The sequence below is a fragment of the Podarcis erhardii genome (assembly GCF_964252035.2).
Source record: "Podarcis erhardii genome assembly, chromosome: 4".
Classification (NCBI taxonomy): Eukaryota; Metazoa; Chordata; class Lepidosauria; order Squamata; family Lacertidae; genus Podarcis; species Podarcis erhardii.
The window spans coordinates 4,868,443-4,883,652 of record NC_138508.1 but is presented as its reverse complement, the minus strand read 5'-3'; the positions used below and the strand labels follow the sequence as shown (position 1 = coordinate 4,883,652).

At 46.0% G+C, this 15,210-nt stretch overlaps 2 protein-coding genes across 3 annotated transcripts in view; one reads left to right on the top strand and one right to left on the bottom strand.

Moving 5' to 3' along the window:
* LOC309340929 (uncharacterized protein) overlaps positions 1–15,210 on the bottom strand; it is a 171,294-nt gene that overhangs the window by 113,946 nt on the left and 42,138 nt on the right. The window lies entirely within an intron of this gene.
* Positions 5,711–7,814, top strand: LOC309340612 (zinc finger and SCAN domain-containing protein 31-like; the record flags this gene model as incomplete). The annotated part of the gene is made up of 3 exons (XM_081859497.1): positions 5,711–5,779; positions 6,997–7,489; positions 7,671–7,814. The coding sequence occupies exons 2-3, from the start codon at positions 7,088–7,090 to the stop codon at positions 7,812–7,814; spliced, it is 546 nt and encodes a 181-aa protein (XP_081715623.1). The 5' UTR covers positions 5,711–5,779; positions 6,997–7,087.

The following is a 15,210-nucleotide window of genomic DNA, read 5'->3' as shown; positions in this document are numbered from 1 at the left end:
GGAGGCCCCATTAGCTAAAGTGGTGCTTCAGGTTAAGAACAGTTTCAGGTTAAGAACAGACCTCCAAAATGAATTAAGTACTTAACCCGAGGTACCACTGTAGTTGGAAAATGTATAGATGGTATATTACACCAGTACAGAAAGCAAAAATATATAAAACCAAGTCAAACATATGTTGGAAATGTAAAGAAAAAGAAGAGACTTTTTATCATATGTGGTGGAAATGTAGAGAAGTTTAAAAATTGTGGGAAATGATATATAATGAATTGGGGGGAAAATGTTCACATTGACATTTGTAAAAAAACCCAGAAGCTGAATTCAGTGCGTTGTCAGAGCTTTGTAGGGAACTAGAGTTCTAAAGTGTTTGGTCCAAGAGATCTGTGGAGAGTGTTGCTTGCCCATCACCATTTGGGAAGACAATCAACCCTGTTTGAAGTGAGCAGAGTCTGGACAGTTTATGTCCAGAACCAAACATTTGGACATACGTTTCCAAAATGCATGTCAGAGTGTTCAGACAGGCTTAGTGAAGCTGAAGTACTGTCCGAGCCAGAAGATTCTGGCAGATGGGTTCACTAAACCTTTGAGCTTCCAAAAACAGGGGGAGTTCTGTGAAGGGTTGGGTTGGGGTAAGTGGTAGTGCTTACATTCACCCCAGCGGTACAGGATGAGTAGGGGTGTGAGGAGACCCAGAGCTTATAGGGTTAATAGCTCGGGAAGTTACATCCTGTCGCTGGGGGTGTGTTCACATAGGGGAAGGGTTTGTACACTTTGTAATGTGAAATACTTTACTTTCTGTTTTGCTTTGAAGGGGAGAGACAGCATGTCAGCTCTTTCTCCCGTATTGCTGATTTATCTTGCCGCTGTACAATAAAGCTTCTTAGATTAGAAAGAAGCTGCGTACGGAGTCTTTTCTGCATGCCTGAGCTTTCTTCACACAGGGCACATCGCTGTTCCTCTGCTAGATGCCGGGGAAAGCTTTTCCCTGGTCGCAGTGGAAGTGTGTTGTTTTTTACCTTGTCTGCCAGGTTACCTGTTAATGGTCACTTGACTGGATGACCTGGGAGGCTGGCCATTCTTTTGTAATGATAATACTTCATTCCTGAGCCAGGTCACAGGCTCACCCTAGTCACACCTTAAATGTGCCCTTAAGGCAGGATTTGTGAGGACAGAGACAATGGAGAGGTTTCTAAATTGCCTTTGACCTTGTAGAGAAATATTTGAGGTGAGTGAAAGAGTCAAAACGGCTTTAGGACTTTTCTTCTGGGTTTTGGACATGTGGTTTATATATTGATATATGTGTTTGCTTGGTACATTGAGGAACATATTATATTATATTATATATATATATATATATATATATGCTTTCGTAGATTTTCACGGGTACAGGAATGCAGGTTTTGGTGTCCTCGGGTGTCTTCCCGTGTAAAAGTAAACTTTTAAAAGTAAACTTGTAAAAGTAAACTTTTACACGGGAAGACACCCGAGGACACCAAAACCTGCATATATATATATATATATATATATGCAGGTTTTGGTGTCCTCGGGTGTCTTCCCGTGTAAAAGTTGGGGTGTCTAGGCGACGTTTCGACGAGGTCTCACTCGTCATCTTCAGGCTGGTGCTTTCGGCTTCTTGTTACTGGAACAGAGCAGGATCTCAGTGTTTGAGTTCCTATAAATACTGTAGAGGGGGTGTGGTGTATAGCCTCCAATGTTCTGGGCAGAGAGGAAGTTCCCAGGCTAGTGTGCCTTTTCTTCTTTTGTTCCTTAATTACTTGAGAGATATCTTGAGTGATTTCTTGAGTGATATCCTGAGTACCACTTAGGTGGGTCATTAGGTGTGGATTAGTTGTTAAAGTCTTTGTGTCTTGACCTCTTGAACTTTGTGAAGAGTTTTCCTGAGAAGATGGCTGTACTGTACTTAGTTGTGCTCTGGCTTGGCTTCGTGTATAGGGGCGAGCTGTGGTTTTGTGGCTTGTGTCAGCCAGATCTGTGTAGGGATTGCAGGGGGGTGCAGCATCCGGAGGTGCCACCATGGATTGGCTACTGGATGGTGTCTGTAATTCATCTGTGGAGAGGGTCTGGATTTGGGTCTGGTGTGGTTGATTGGTGTTGGCGTTCTGTGTGCCTCTGGATCTGGTGTCAGTTTTTGTGGGGAGGGCTAATTTCCAGACCCAAATCCAGACCCTCTCCACAGATGAATTACAGACACCATCCAGTAGCCAATCCATGGTGGCACCTCCGGATGCTGCACCCCCCTGCAATCCCTACACAGATCTGGCTGACACAAGCCACAAAACCACAGCTCGCCCCTATACACGAAGCCAAGCCAGAGCACAACTAAGTACAGTACAGCCATCTTCTCAGGAAAACTCTTCACAAAGTTCAAGAGGTCAAGACACAAAGACTTTAACAACTAATCCACACCTAATGACCCACCTAAGTGGTACTCAGGATATCACTCAAGAAATCACTCAAGATATCTCTCAAGTAATTAAGGAACAAAAGAAGAAAAGGCACACTAGCCTGGGAACTTCCTCTCTGCCCAGAACATTGGAGGCTATACACCACACCCCCTCTACAGTATTTATAGGAACTCAAACACTGAGATCCTGCTCTGTTCCAGTAACAAGAAGCCGAAAGCACCAGCCTGAAGATGACGAGTGAGACCTCGTCGAAACGTCGCCTAGACACCCCAACTTTTACACGGGAAGACACCCGAGGACACCAAAACCTGCATTCCTGTACCCGTGAAAATCTACGAAAGCAAATATATATATATATATATATATATATATATATATATATATATATATATGAGAAAATGGACATCGAATACTCGTTGCCAAGGGATGGAAAGATCAGGAGGCTCCAAAAATAACAGATTGTCAAATCAAATTACAGGAATTTGTGGAGACGGCTCAATTGACTAGTAACCTAAGAGGAAACTCAAAGCAAAAAATCGCGGAAAACTGGGATGGTTATAGAAGATATGTTCAAAAATACAATAATAGTTTTGACTCCATGCTCGCATTCGAGTGATAAAGGAACTAAAAGAAGGTGCACAACTATTAAGGATTTATCATGTTTTCAGAATCTTTTGGAAAATTTATATAGAAAGGTTTATTGTTTTGTGTACATTCAATTGTAAGATAAAATATATGCGAAGGGACTTGATAGGAAGTCAAAACTGAAGAAAAGATTTTGTAAGATAAGGGGGAAAATATTTATCTTCATTATTATCACTTTATTTTATTGTATTTTTTGTGTTTCTGCGGGAGTGTGTTTTGTATGGAATGTTTGGGATGAAATAAGACAGTAAATAACAAATAAACAAACAAAATATTGATGTATGTAATTTTTATTTCTCAATTATATTTTGTGGCAGTATGGTTGTAATGTTTTTTGTAACATAAAATCATTCAATAAAAATTATTTAAAAACAAACAAGCAAATTGGTCAAAATAAATAAATATCAGCAGTAAGCATTGGAGATGCAGACAAAACGAGGGAACCTTATTCCACATGTGAACATGTCCCCAAAGGGAAAATAAAATAAATGCTATTTATTTTAAAGAAAACCAAAGCTTTCCTATTTAACATTCTAACGATAAGCATCCCAAATGAAAATAAAAGAGTGTTTCTTTACACGACCACAACGGGTAGGATGTTAATAGCTAAATACTGGAAAATGAGTTAATATCAACAAAAGATGAGTGGCAATTAAAGTTGTGCTAGTACCTTGAACTAGCCACAATGACAGAACTTCCAGGAGACAGAGATCTACTCCCAGTAATAAAAATCCTGCCAGTGATCTACCCATTGTCTTTGCCCAGAGTTCTTGAGCTTTTCTCAGGGAGCAGTGACCGGAGTTGTGGATCGATCACTAGATCATTTAACAAATTAAAATCATATAAACAATTGTGCTTTAAAAGTACATACCATATATGAAGTATCAAGATAATAGAACTTATAGTGGTTTCTGCAGTGAACAACAACTCTTGCAATGTAAGATGATATAGACAGGCGCAGCATTGATTTTAGTTACAGGTGACAGCAATCTGCAGCTGTAAGGTTTTCTTCTTAAAGTGGCCCCTTAAAAACAACAAATGAAAAACAAACTTTATCCATACACAGGTTTGTATTTTGTTGTACATTTGTTAAAATATGATGTACATTTGTTAAAATATGATGAATTGCGACATTATATTCATTTCTATTACTTAGACTATGTACTACTGATGAAGCCCATGAGAGCGAAACAAGGCATTATTCCGGAAATCCTTGCATAGCTGACAACCTTCCCTTTCTTTGCGGGAAATTCCCTTATTCGAGCGCCGTTTCCTGCTGCCATCCCGGATTGTTAGATATCCTGTAGACTGTTCCTGGGACAGGTGAGGCTGCTGATCCCTTATTTTCAAATCTGAAAGTTGACAGCTATGAATCCTTGTCAACGCTGTGGAACTTGTAGTAGGCTCCAATTTGGACTTTATGAACATATGTGGAACAGAAACTAGCAGACATTTGGTTTTTATGAATGAACTGATTTGGGACTTCCGTCTATATTATTGCACTTTATGTGTTGTTTATGTGCAAGGTAAACATTTGATATTGTGATAAGAATATATAGAAGAGTATTGTTTATGTGAATGCACAGCTGGTTACGTCTTGTGTGTTTGTCCATTCCAGGAACAGCATTCCCGACCCAGATGTCCACAGGAAGTCCCTAAGATGATTCTCCTTTCAAACAGGATACGTGAACCTGGGCCAGTAGGGTCCTCCTCTCCCGCAGACGGACAACCCCTCCCCCAAAGCTGCTCCCTCTCCCACTTCCCCATGGGGGTCCCCCACACCACCCATCACTCACCAGGATGGCTTTGGCCGCCTCCTGCTTGGAGCACTTCTGGGTTCAGAGCCCCCTGAGCTGATCTGCCTGGCAGTTCTGAACCACCTCCAGCAGGTACAGCTGATCTTCCTCCAGCAGCTGAAAGGCAAAAGTCAGTCTGTCAGTTCCTCACAAAGGGAGAGCTTCTCCACATCCGAGAGTGCAGAGTGGGGGGCAAGGAGGGCAGGTCTGAGTCCCTGCTCTGGTTCTCTCCAATACTCACCTGTGGGGGAGGGATGTGCAACCGCAGCACATCTGCAAAGAGAAGGACATGGGGACAGGTGAGTCCGTCCCTGAGCACCTGGCAACGCTATTCCAAGAGTTTTCTCCTGGATTCCAAGTCCTACTGCAGGGGAGGAGGGACATCCCAATCCTGGCCTCCTTCAACCAGAATGTGGCTCCCCAGGCCAAAGAGATGATCAATATCTAGTTCCGCTCCATCCATGCTTTAGGGAGATTCCTGCACTGCTGGGGGTTGGACTAGATGACCCTGGGATCCCCTCCTCTCTCTCCACTCCTGAATTCCAGGAGGAGCTTCCTTGCCTCCTGCAAAGCCCTTTTCCCTGCAAGCTCTTCCTCTGGTTTCTGGCCAAGGGAGGGAGATGCTCAGAGTCCAGCCAAGAGCCTCTCCCCCAAAAGGATATCTGGGCATGGGCGGAGCCGGGGGGGCAGCTGCCCCCCCGAAATCCATAAAAAAATATAAGAATCTGAGAGAGGGCTGAGCGGGGGAGGACTCGGCTTGGCAAGGGTTAAAGGGAACCGAGCTGCCTTCCTAGAGAGGCCAGGAAGCAAGGGGGGGCCAGGTCCTCCAGAGCCAATCCCCCTCCCTCCCCAGTCCTTTCCTTGCTTTGGGGTCTCTCCTGCAAGGGCTGCCTCGCTCTCCCCTCCTGGGATCTGGTGAGTCTCCTCTCTCTCCCCCCAGAGGGTGCAGTGGGGGGAGGGGGGGTCCCAGGGCTGCAGCAGGGGAGGGGGCCTGGGGGGCCGGATCTGCTCCTGCAGGGGGGGGACCCCAAGTCAGGGAGGAGGAGAGGGTCCTGCCAGGGAGGGGCCAGGTCTGCAACACCCTCCTTCCTGCAGATCAGAGGATCCCTGACTCCCACGAAATCTCCCTTTTTAAAACAAAGGAGTCCCTGGGACTTTGACTCTGTGTGACGTCGCTCAGCATCATTGCACAACCGAGGAAACAGGTGCAAATGGTTTTCCAAAGCTGGACGAGGAGGTGGACTAGCCCCCCAGAAAAAAAAACACACCCCACAGGGAGGGAGGAAGTTAAGGTGGGAGAGAAAGGCCAGGAATAAGGAGAGGGATCCCAGGCCAGAGTCTGGCTGCTGCATTGGGGACCAGTTTCCCAGTGTCTCCCAGGGCAGCTCCCCACGGAGGCCACTGCAGCAATCCCCTCGCACCCAGAGCAGGGCATCCCAGGACCACATCCTCTCTCTCCCAAAGGGGTTGTTGCTGGCAAAGCAGCCGGAAATGGGCACTGCTACTCACTGAGCCTCCAGGGACCTTGGCATCAGTGGCTGTGTGTGTGTGTGTGTGTGTCTGTTAAGCTATCTAACAGAATAATACTATTACTAATAATAATAAATTACATACCTAAATTCAAAGGAGATGTCTTTGGCCATGCCAATACCTGGCCCTCAGAGCAAAGAAAAAGGGACCCCACCCCAGGAGTCTACCTTGAGAATGGCTGAGAGTCCAAGTGCAAGAAAAGGAGACAGAAGCAGGGGAGTGGGGGTGGGATTGGGGAGCAACTCCAGAGGACCCCCAGGTCAGGACCCCCACTAGAGAAAAGCATCCATTTATCACAAGATACAAATGACTCTATTGTCAGTTGGTTCTGACTTCATGCATTGACTGGGAGGCAGCAGAAACCAGGTTGATTAATCTGACAGAAATCCCTTCAGTTGCCTCCACATTTTGCATTGCTAGAAGGCTAGAGACTTATGTCTTCTCCTCTTCCTCCTCCTCTTTCTTTTCAAAATGATAGCTCATGGTCTGGGATGCGGTGAAGTCCAGCCCTGGTTCCCAGCAAGACTCATCCATGCTTGCTCAGGAACCATTTCCCCCCCGTCCTACAAATTCTGTAACAGAACAATGTATTTGCTTTGTAGGATTTGCTGCAGCTTCTCATTAAGACGGGCAGAACTTGGCAGAAGACCAAAGGGTTCCTTCCGATCTCTCAGAGGCTTCCTGACAGCACAGATGGATGAGCAAGACTCAGCTGGCCCTGAAGCAGGAAGAGGCCATGCAAGCCAAACTGGGAGCAGTGGGGGATTCTGGGGAAACTCTGTGCAGAAGATCCTGGGTGAGGAGGACACCCTCCGCTCAGAGGTGCAGAGCCAGCAGGTGAGGCAGTTCTGCTGCCAGGAGGCCAAAGGACCCCGAGAGGTTTGCAGCCGACTCTACCACCTTTGCCATCAGTGGCTGAAGCCAGAAAGGCACACGAAAGCTGAGATGCTGGACCTGGTGATCTTGGAGCAGTTCCTGGCTGTCCTTCCCCTGGAGATGGAGAGCTGGGTGAGGGACTGTGGAGCAGAGACCAGTTCCCAGGCGGTGGCCCTGGCCGAAGGTTTCCTCCTGAGTCAGGCAGAGGAGAGAAAGCAGGTGAGAGAGACTTTCCTCTGGATACTCCCAAGGGGCTCCAAACAGGACAGAGAACATCCCATAATGGTCTGCTGATGGCCCATCCATGGAATGATACCTAACACCCTTTAAGTCTTTGTCATTCTCTTTCTAACATTTCTCACCATTCATTCTCTGTTTTGAATCCTTGTTTCTTTCTCAGGGAAAGGATCTCTTTGCAGAAATGGACCTGGATTCCTGTGAGGCAGAGAGGCCTCCGTCGGACACCAGAGAGAGGCCACTGGGTAAGGAGGAAGGTGGTTTTTCTCCGTTTGGTCTCATTCTGTTGGTTTTCCAACTCATCTGAGGGTTTTTTCATCTTGTTTTGGGGGGAGACAGTTGGGAACAAGGGTCCAGAGGAGGGGAGATGTATTTCTGCACAAACAAACATATGAAATGGGCACAAACGTCTAAATGCTCTCAGCGGGTGAGGCTTTCTCAAAGGCCCATCTGTAGTTAGAGATGCCCTGTTTCACCTGTGAGAGATTCAGGCACTCCTGGCGTCCTGCTAACCTTTTCTCTCTTGCAGGTGGCAGAAGGATGCCAGCAAGACCTCCTGATCCGCCTTTTTATTGGTCCAGAAGGGAAGCAGCAGCTGTGGAACCAGATCAGGTCAGGGGAAGCTGCCTTGTGGGGCCAGAGGCCGAGGGATGGAGCAATGTCATGGACTGGTTGGGCACAGAGGAATGGTGGGAGGAAGCAGCCTGGGAACCAGGAAAGGAAGACGGCTCAGAGCCGAAGGAGTGGAGGTGGAGGAAGATGAGCGGTTAGAGGGGGAAGAGGCAGAAAATGGGAAGAGGAGGTGTCAGAAGCTGAAGGGGAAACAGGGCTTAGTGAGCTGGGAGACTGTGGCAGAATGCAGTGCAGAATCAGAGGCAGAAGAGGAAGGAGGTGCGTGGGAGAGGAAGGTCGAGAGGCAGAAGTGAGTCAGGAGAAGGAGGAGCCACCGGTGGCTCCCTCTCCTTTTGCCAGAAGCCACACCCCCCCCCCCCCGCTTGTCTCTCAGAGCCAGGAGACAAAAATAGGCTTATTTCAATTAATCACTGAATGCTAAAATTGTTATCTAAGCAGTGGACAAATGAGAACAAATAGTGGCCTGGATTCACCTAACCAGCCCTTTCGGATGAAAAATCGGGTCTGCCCCCCATTCATCCCCCTCTCCATGCCCCCCTGAACCCCTTGAATTTGGCTCTAGGGCATTGGGAGGGAACCTTCCCAGAACAGCCCAGGAGGAGAGGAGAAAGTGGATCCTTCCATTGGGGAAACTGGAATGCTTGCGTAGGCAGAATGACTTGGAAAACACAAGGCGGAGTAACACCTATTTGCACAAAGACAAATACCCATAATTAAAACACAGAATAAAATAAGCACCCATAATTAAAATGTGCAGCAAAGCAATCCTATTGAAACAACACCGCAATTTACAGGAAGGAAACAACAGAGCATTGTGTAGCAGATCATATTTCTGCTGTCTCAGAGGAGGACATTTCCCTTTTTCTTTTAGGGTCCAGTGTGCTTTGAAGATGTCGCTGTTCGTTTCACAGATGAGGAGTGGGCGTTGCTGGATCCTGACCAGAGAGCTCTGCATAAGGACGTCATGGAGGAGAATCGTGGGATCGTGGCCTCTCTTGGTAAGGCTCCCTGTGGGATCGTCATATCTGCCTGGAAATTCAAAAAATACGTCTATGGACCAACCTCATATATTTTCACAGAGCTCAATAGTGGCCCCTACAACACCTGGGAACCTAACACCCCCACAATAAAGAGTAACTTACAGTTTTCTCTTTGAACAATCTTCCTCAGATTATTCCTTTTTCCACCACGATTGGGCTGGTCTCAACTGCCCAGGCCATCTTCAATGTCAGCTTCAGAATTGTTAGGAAAGATAAGTAGCTTCAGGTTTTCTGTTTTTGTTTTTGCTCCTGTCAGTCTTGGGTTGACCAAAGAGACGACTGACATTGCAGATGGAGGGGATGCCATGACTGGGCCAAACAAAATCCATGCCAGAGAAGAGCTAGACTCATTGAATTTCAGGTAGAAGTAGCAGTGGTGATTATGATGATGATGATGATGATGATGATTTATACCCAGCCCATCTGGCTGAGTTTCCCCAGCCACTCTGGGCGGCTCCCAATCAAGTGTTAAAAACAGTACAGCATTACATATTAAAAACTTCCCTGAACAGGGCTGCCTTAAGATGTCTTCCGAATGTCTAGTAATTGTTTATCTCTTTGACATCTGATGGGTGGGCGTTCCACATGGTGGGCGCCACTACCAAGAAGGCCCTCTGTTTGGTTCCCTGTAGCCTCACCTCTCACAATGAGGGAACCGCCAGATGGCCCTCGGCGCTGGATCTCAGTGTCCGGGCTGAACGATGCGGGTGGAGACGCTCCTTCAGGTATACTGGACCAAGGCCGTTTAGGGCAATAAAGATCAGCACCAACACTTTGAATCGTGCTCGGAAACGTACTGGGAGCCAATGCAGATCTCTCAGAACCGGTGTTATGTGGTCCCGGCGGCCACTCCCAGTCACCAGTCTAGCTGCCACATTCTGGATTAATTGCAGTTTCCGGTTCACCTTCAAAGGTAGCCCCATGTAGAGCGCATTGCAGTAGTCCAAGCGTGAGATAACTAGAGCATGCACCACTCTGGCGAGACAGTTCACGGGCAGGTACGGTCTTAGCCTGCATACCAGGTGGAGCTGGTAGACAGCTGCCCTGGACACAGAGTTAACCTGCGCCTCCATGGACAGCTGTGAGTCCAAAATGTCTCCCAGGCTGCGCACCTGGTCCTTCAGGGGCACAGTTACCCCATTCAAGACCAGGGAATCCCCCACACCCACCCGCTCCCTGTCGCCCAAAAACAGTACTTCTGTCTTGTCAGGATTCAACCTCAATCTGTTAGCCGCCATCCATCCTCCAACCGCCTCCAGGCACTCACACAGGACCTTCACCGCCTTCACTGGTTCTGATTTAAAGGAGACGTAGAGCTGGGTGTCATCTGCATACTGATGAACACCCAGTCCAAAGCCCCTGATGATCTCTCCCAGCGGCTTCATATAGATTAGGTTAGCGCCATCGGCGAATGGCGGAGTTCCTCCGATCGGAGGAATGGGCTCCGTGGAAACTGGGTCTTCCCACCGCGGTGAAGGTTGGGACCCGCTAGAAATTCCAGGCGGAGGAGCCTGGGAACGTAGGGTTCGGCAGAGCACCAAGAGCGCCTCCCCTATTCGCGGGGGAACCCCTTTTTGGGGCTCCGGAGCGAAGTGGGGTGAGCAGCGCGGTGCAGCGAAGCGATTGCTACTTTCATGGAGGGAAGCCGCACAGCCATCGCCAGAGAGCACTGACTTTTTCCTGTTGACATTCGGACTCTAAACAAATACCCGTGAGTAAAAACGGAAAATTGGATCAAGAAATTCTTGAATTAGGCACTGAAGCGGGAAGGTTAAAACAGGAAGACCGTAAATAGACTGAAGCAAAAACTTTACATTCTAAGAGCCTGGAAAGTTGTTTTAAAGATTGAATTTTCCTGCTTCTACAACCAATAAAACCCCCTTGGAAAGCAGGAGAAAAGTGGGGGGGAATTGACTGTTTAAGCCTGCAGGAGAGAGAGTAAACTGGTTTGACTGGGCAAGTGCAAGGGCAGAGGAAGATGGAAGAGGTTGTGATCGCACCCCAAGCAATACAAATGGAGAGATCCAAAGTCCTGCAGGAGCGAAAGTTGTTGCATTGGAAGATTGAACTTGGAGTGTACCTGGAAGTGTTTGGAGTTAAGGAAGCTCTTAAATCTGGTGGGACTATGAAACATGTTGACAATTACTTTTTGGACAACCACTTTTTGGATTTCAAAGATGATGACAGGGAGTGGGACTGTGGGGAATGGGCTGGCTTGATGAAGGAAAATGGAGATTATCGTTTGGAATCCCCCGGAGACCTACTCCCCAAGGAGAAAGGGAAGAAATTAAGAAAGAAACCAACAAAAGGCAAGGAAGAGTGCAACTACAAACAAGAACAAGAAAATCTGCAGAAGGGGCATAGAAGAGACTTAAGGGCCTCGGATATAAGATCACCAGATTGATGGACTGGATGGAATGTATAGAAAGGACTGACATAACCCGAAACCAGGAAGAAGGGGCGTTGGATAACAACTAGGGGGAAATTCTTTTTTTGTTTTTGAAATTAGTGTAATATTAATGAAATATTAGGGAAAATGCTGGAAAGGAATTAATTGGCTTTAGTAGAAAGGATTTAAGGAGTTATGTATAAATATGATTTAAACTTTGAATTTTAAGGCTTTTAAGGTAAGATAAGGTTAAATACATTAAGGTAAATTGAATAACAGAATATGGTAAAAGACGGAAAGGATATGTTGAATTAATTAATAAGATAGATTGTTAAGATAAATTATTTAAATAAAAATTGAGAAATATGGGAAGAATTTGCTGAAACAACGAATTAAGTCAGAATACAAAAAGGGAGGTGCGAGGAGGTCTAAGAAACAAGCAAATGAAAAGATGTAATATGGGATGTGTATTTTTCTTTTTCCCACTTTTTTCTTTTTTCTTTTTTAAAACATTTTCTTTTCTTTTTTCTGTTGTATTTTTCTGTTCTTTATTGTATTTATGTATTTTTGAAACTTTGAATAAATATTATTTTTTAAAAAAATCCGATAGATTCTGAACCACCTGAAAAAGTCTCCTTCTGCTGTTTTCTGCAGATGCAATGGAGGCGGCAAAGAAGACCCTCTTCGCCGTCGCCATTGCCACTTGGTAGGCTCGGCGTTGAGCTCTAGCCCGTGTCCGGTCTGATTCACAATGAGTTTTCCGCCACCGGCGCTCTAGCCGTCTCATCAATTGTTTCATCACCCTCAGCTCCGGGGGAAACCACGGGGCTGTCCGGGCTCCATGCAATCGGAGAGGGCGCTTCGGAGCCAGACAGTCCATAGCCCTGGTTAACTCCGCATTCCAGTGTGCCACCAGGGAATCTGCTGAAAGGCCATTAACTTGGGATAAAACATCCCCTACCACTCTCTGGAAGCCAATTGGATCCATTCAGTGGTGGGGGCAGACCATCTGAATCAGTCTCACCTCCTTGCAGAGGGGACGGGTTGCGGAGAAGTCCAGTTGCACCAGGAAGTGATCTGACCATGGCACTTCTTTTGTTTCGCTTTTAGTTAATGTCAGATCACCAACATCCGTAGAGGTAAACACCAAGTCTAAGGCATGTCCGCGGCTATGAGTTGGGCCAAACTTATTCAGGGACAGCCCCATGGAGGCCGTGCTTTCCACGAAGTCCCGAGCGGCCCCTTGTAAGGTCGTGTCGGCATGGATGTTAAAATCCCCCAGGACAACCAAGCTAGGTGTCTCCAGGAGAACATCCGCCACGACCTGAAGCAGCTCGGGCCGGGAATCCTTGGTGCAGCGGGGAGGTCGGTACACCAAAAGGAATCCTGTACTGCCCCTATTGCCCAACTTTCAGAACATGCACTCAGAAAACTGGATCTTCCCAATAGGACGCCTGGTGCAGACTAATGACTTCCTAAAAATCACTGCAAACCCCCCCCCCCCGCCGCCCACATGACCTGGGTTGCTGTGCGTAAGAGAAACCTGGTGGACAAGCAGCGGCAAGGACAGGCCCATCTGCTTCATCCAACCAGGTCTCTGTCACACATGCCAAGTCAAATCCGCCATCCACAATCAGGTCGTGGATGGCAGAGGTTTTATTCATCATTGACCTGGCATTGCACAGCAACACTTTCAGGTCATGTGGGTATCCCTTGCTGATTACTGTATCCTTCCGGTCAGGACCAGACCTGGAGGCAGGGATAGTCCTCCAACAACGACTAAACCTGCCTCCTTGGTCTGGTCTGGTCTTAGCATAACTCCTCCTCCTGCCCGTGATCACTGAGATTGGGTGTCCCAATACATTCCCCCCTTTGGAACCTGCCCCACTCAATCTATTGGCTGAGGCCCACTCCCAGGCAGCCATGACCCTTCCCCTTAAAAAGCAAAATACAAACTATATAATAACTTAACAGAATAACAACAACAATAATAAAACCAAAGCAAGAAACAATAGCGCTCAAATTAAACTACTCCCCACCCTGACTAAATGCTTATCCCACCCCAAGCAAAAATAAATTAATGAAATAATATAATATTATAAAAAACAACAACCACCATTTAAAGTGCTACAAATTAAAAGCACTTAAAACATTTAAAACCATTTTGTCCCTTGCTGCAAGTAGCTGCTCAGGCCTCTAAACTGTAGTGGTAAGTGCAGGCCCCGCCCCCTAGGCAGGATGGAGCGGTCTTCTCAGCACTCACACAAGCAGCAGCAGCAGCAGTCATGATGATGATGATGATGATGATGATGATGATGATGATGATACAGTGGTACCTCGGTTTACAAACTTAATCTTTTCCAGAAGAGGACTGTTCTTAAATCAAGGTACCACTGTAGTAATAGTAATAATTTATATTTCTACCCTGCCCATCTGGCTGGGTTGCCCCAGCTACTCTAGGCGGCTTCCAACACTCATATAATCATGAAACATAAATAATAATAATCTGATCCCATATATAAAGAACATTAACTTTAAAATGAACAACTTCTAATAGTGGCCAAAATTGTGGAAACCTTTTGTGAAAAGTGTATTTCTGAGGTTTGATGGCTCATAACACCACTTTTGTGTGGAGTAATACCATACAATTATATAGCAATGGAAAGATAATTTAATGAAGAATGTAATGCCATGACTTTTATGAAGGAGTATTTATTAGAACAGCAGTCCTAAAGAAAAAACGTGAAACCTTTGGTAACCATTGGTAACCTTTAGCTTTAATTACGGCCTTACAACGCCTTCACTTGAAGTGAACCAAGTCTTTAGTTCTGCAGCTGTAATAATGGGAAACCAAGACTCAATTATGGCCTCTGTTAATTGAGCTTTATTGCTGGGTTACTTCTATAATAATAATAATAATAATTTATTATTTGTACCCTGCCCATCTGGCTGGGCTTCCCCAGCCACTCTGGGTGGCTTCCAAAAAAATATTAAAATCATCTAATACATCAAACATGTATAACAAGTTTCTTTAGTCGGCTACATAGATTTCTGATTGGGTTGAATTGTGGGCTATTCCCAGGCCATTCCAAAGCACCTTTTGCACACAGCAGCAACATGACATGGAGCTGAATCCTGTTGAAATAGAATATATTTCAAGCATATATATTTCAAGCATATGAAGCATATATATAAATGCTTCAGTATCTGGGAAAAGATCACCTGCGGAACACTTCAGTTTGGGCTCAAGTATTTCTTTTATGCATTTTTCCGCATTTATATTCCCATTAATGACGCAAATTCTGCTCACACCTTTTGCTGCCATACAACCCCAGATCATCACATTGTCTGGGTGTTTCACAGTCGGTGTAATGCAAGTAGGATGTAAATCTTCTCTGATTCTTCTCCTCGCATATTTCATGCCATCACTACCAAGCAAGGAGATTTGGGTTTCATCACTCCAAATAACACTGTCCCGTTGTTCCGCTGTACAGTTAACATGGGTTTCATCTTTTCAACCTTTGTTGGAGAGATAACAATGCCTTTTTCCTTAGAATTCTAACATTTAGACCAGACTTGCACTCAACTTCCCATTACATTGCACCATATCGTCTTGTACACACCCAGATGATATTCTTCTG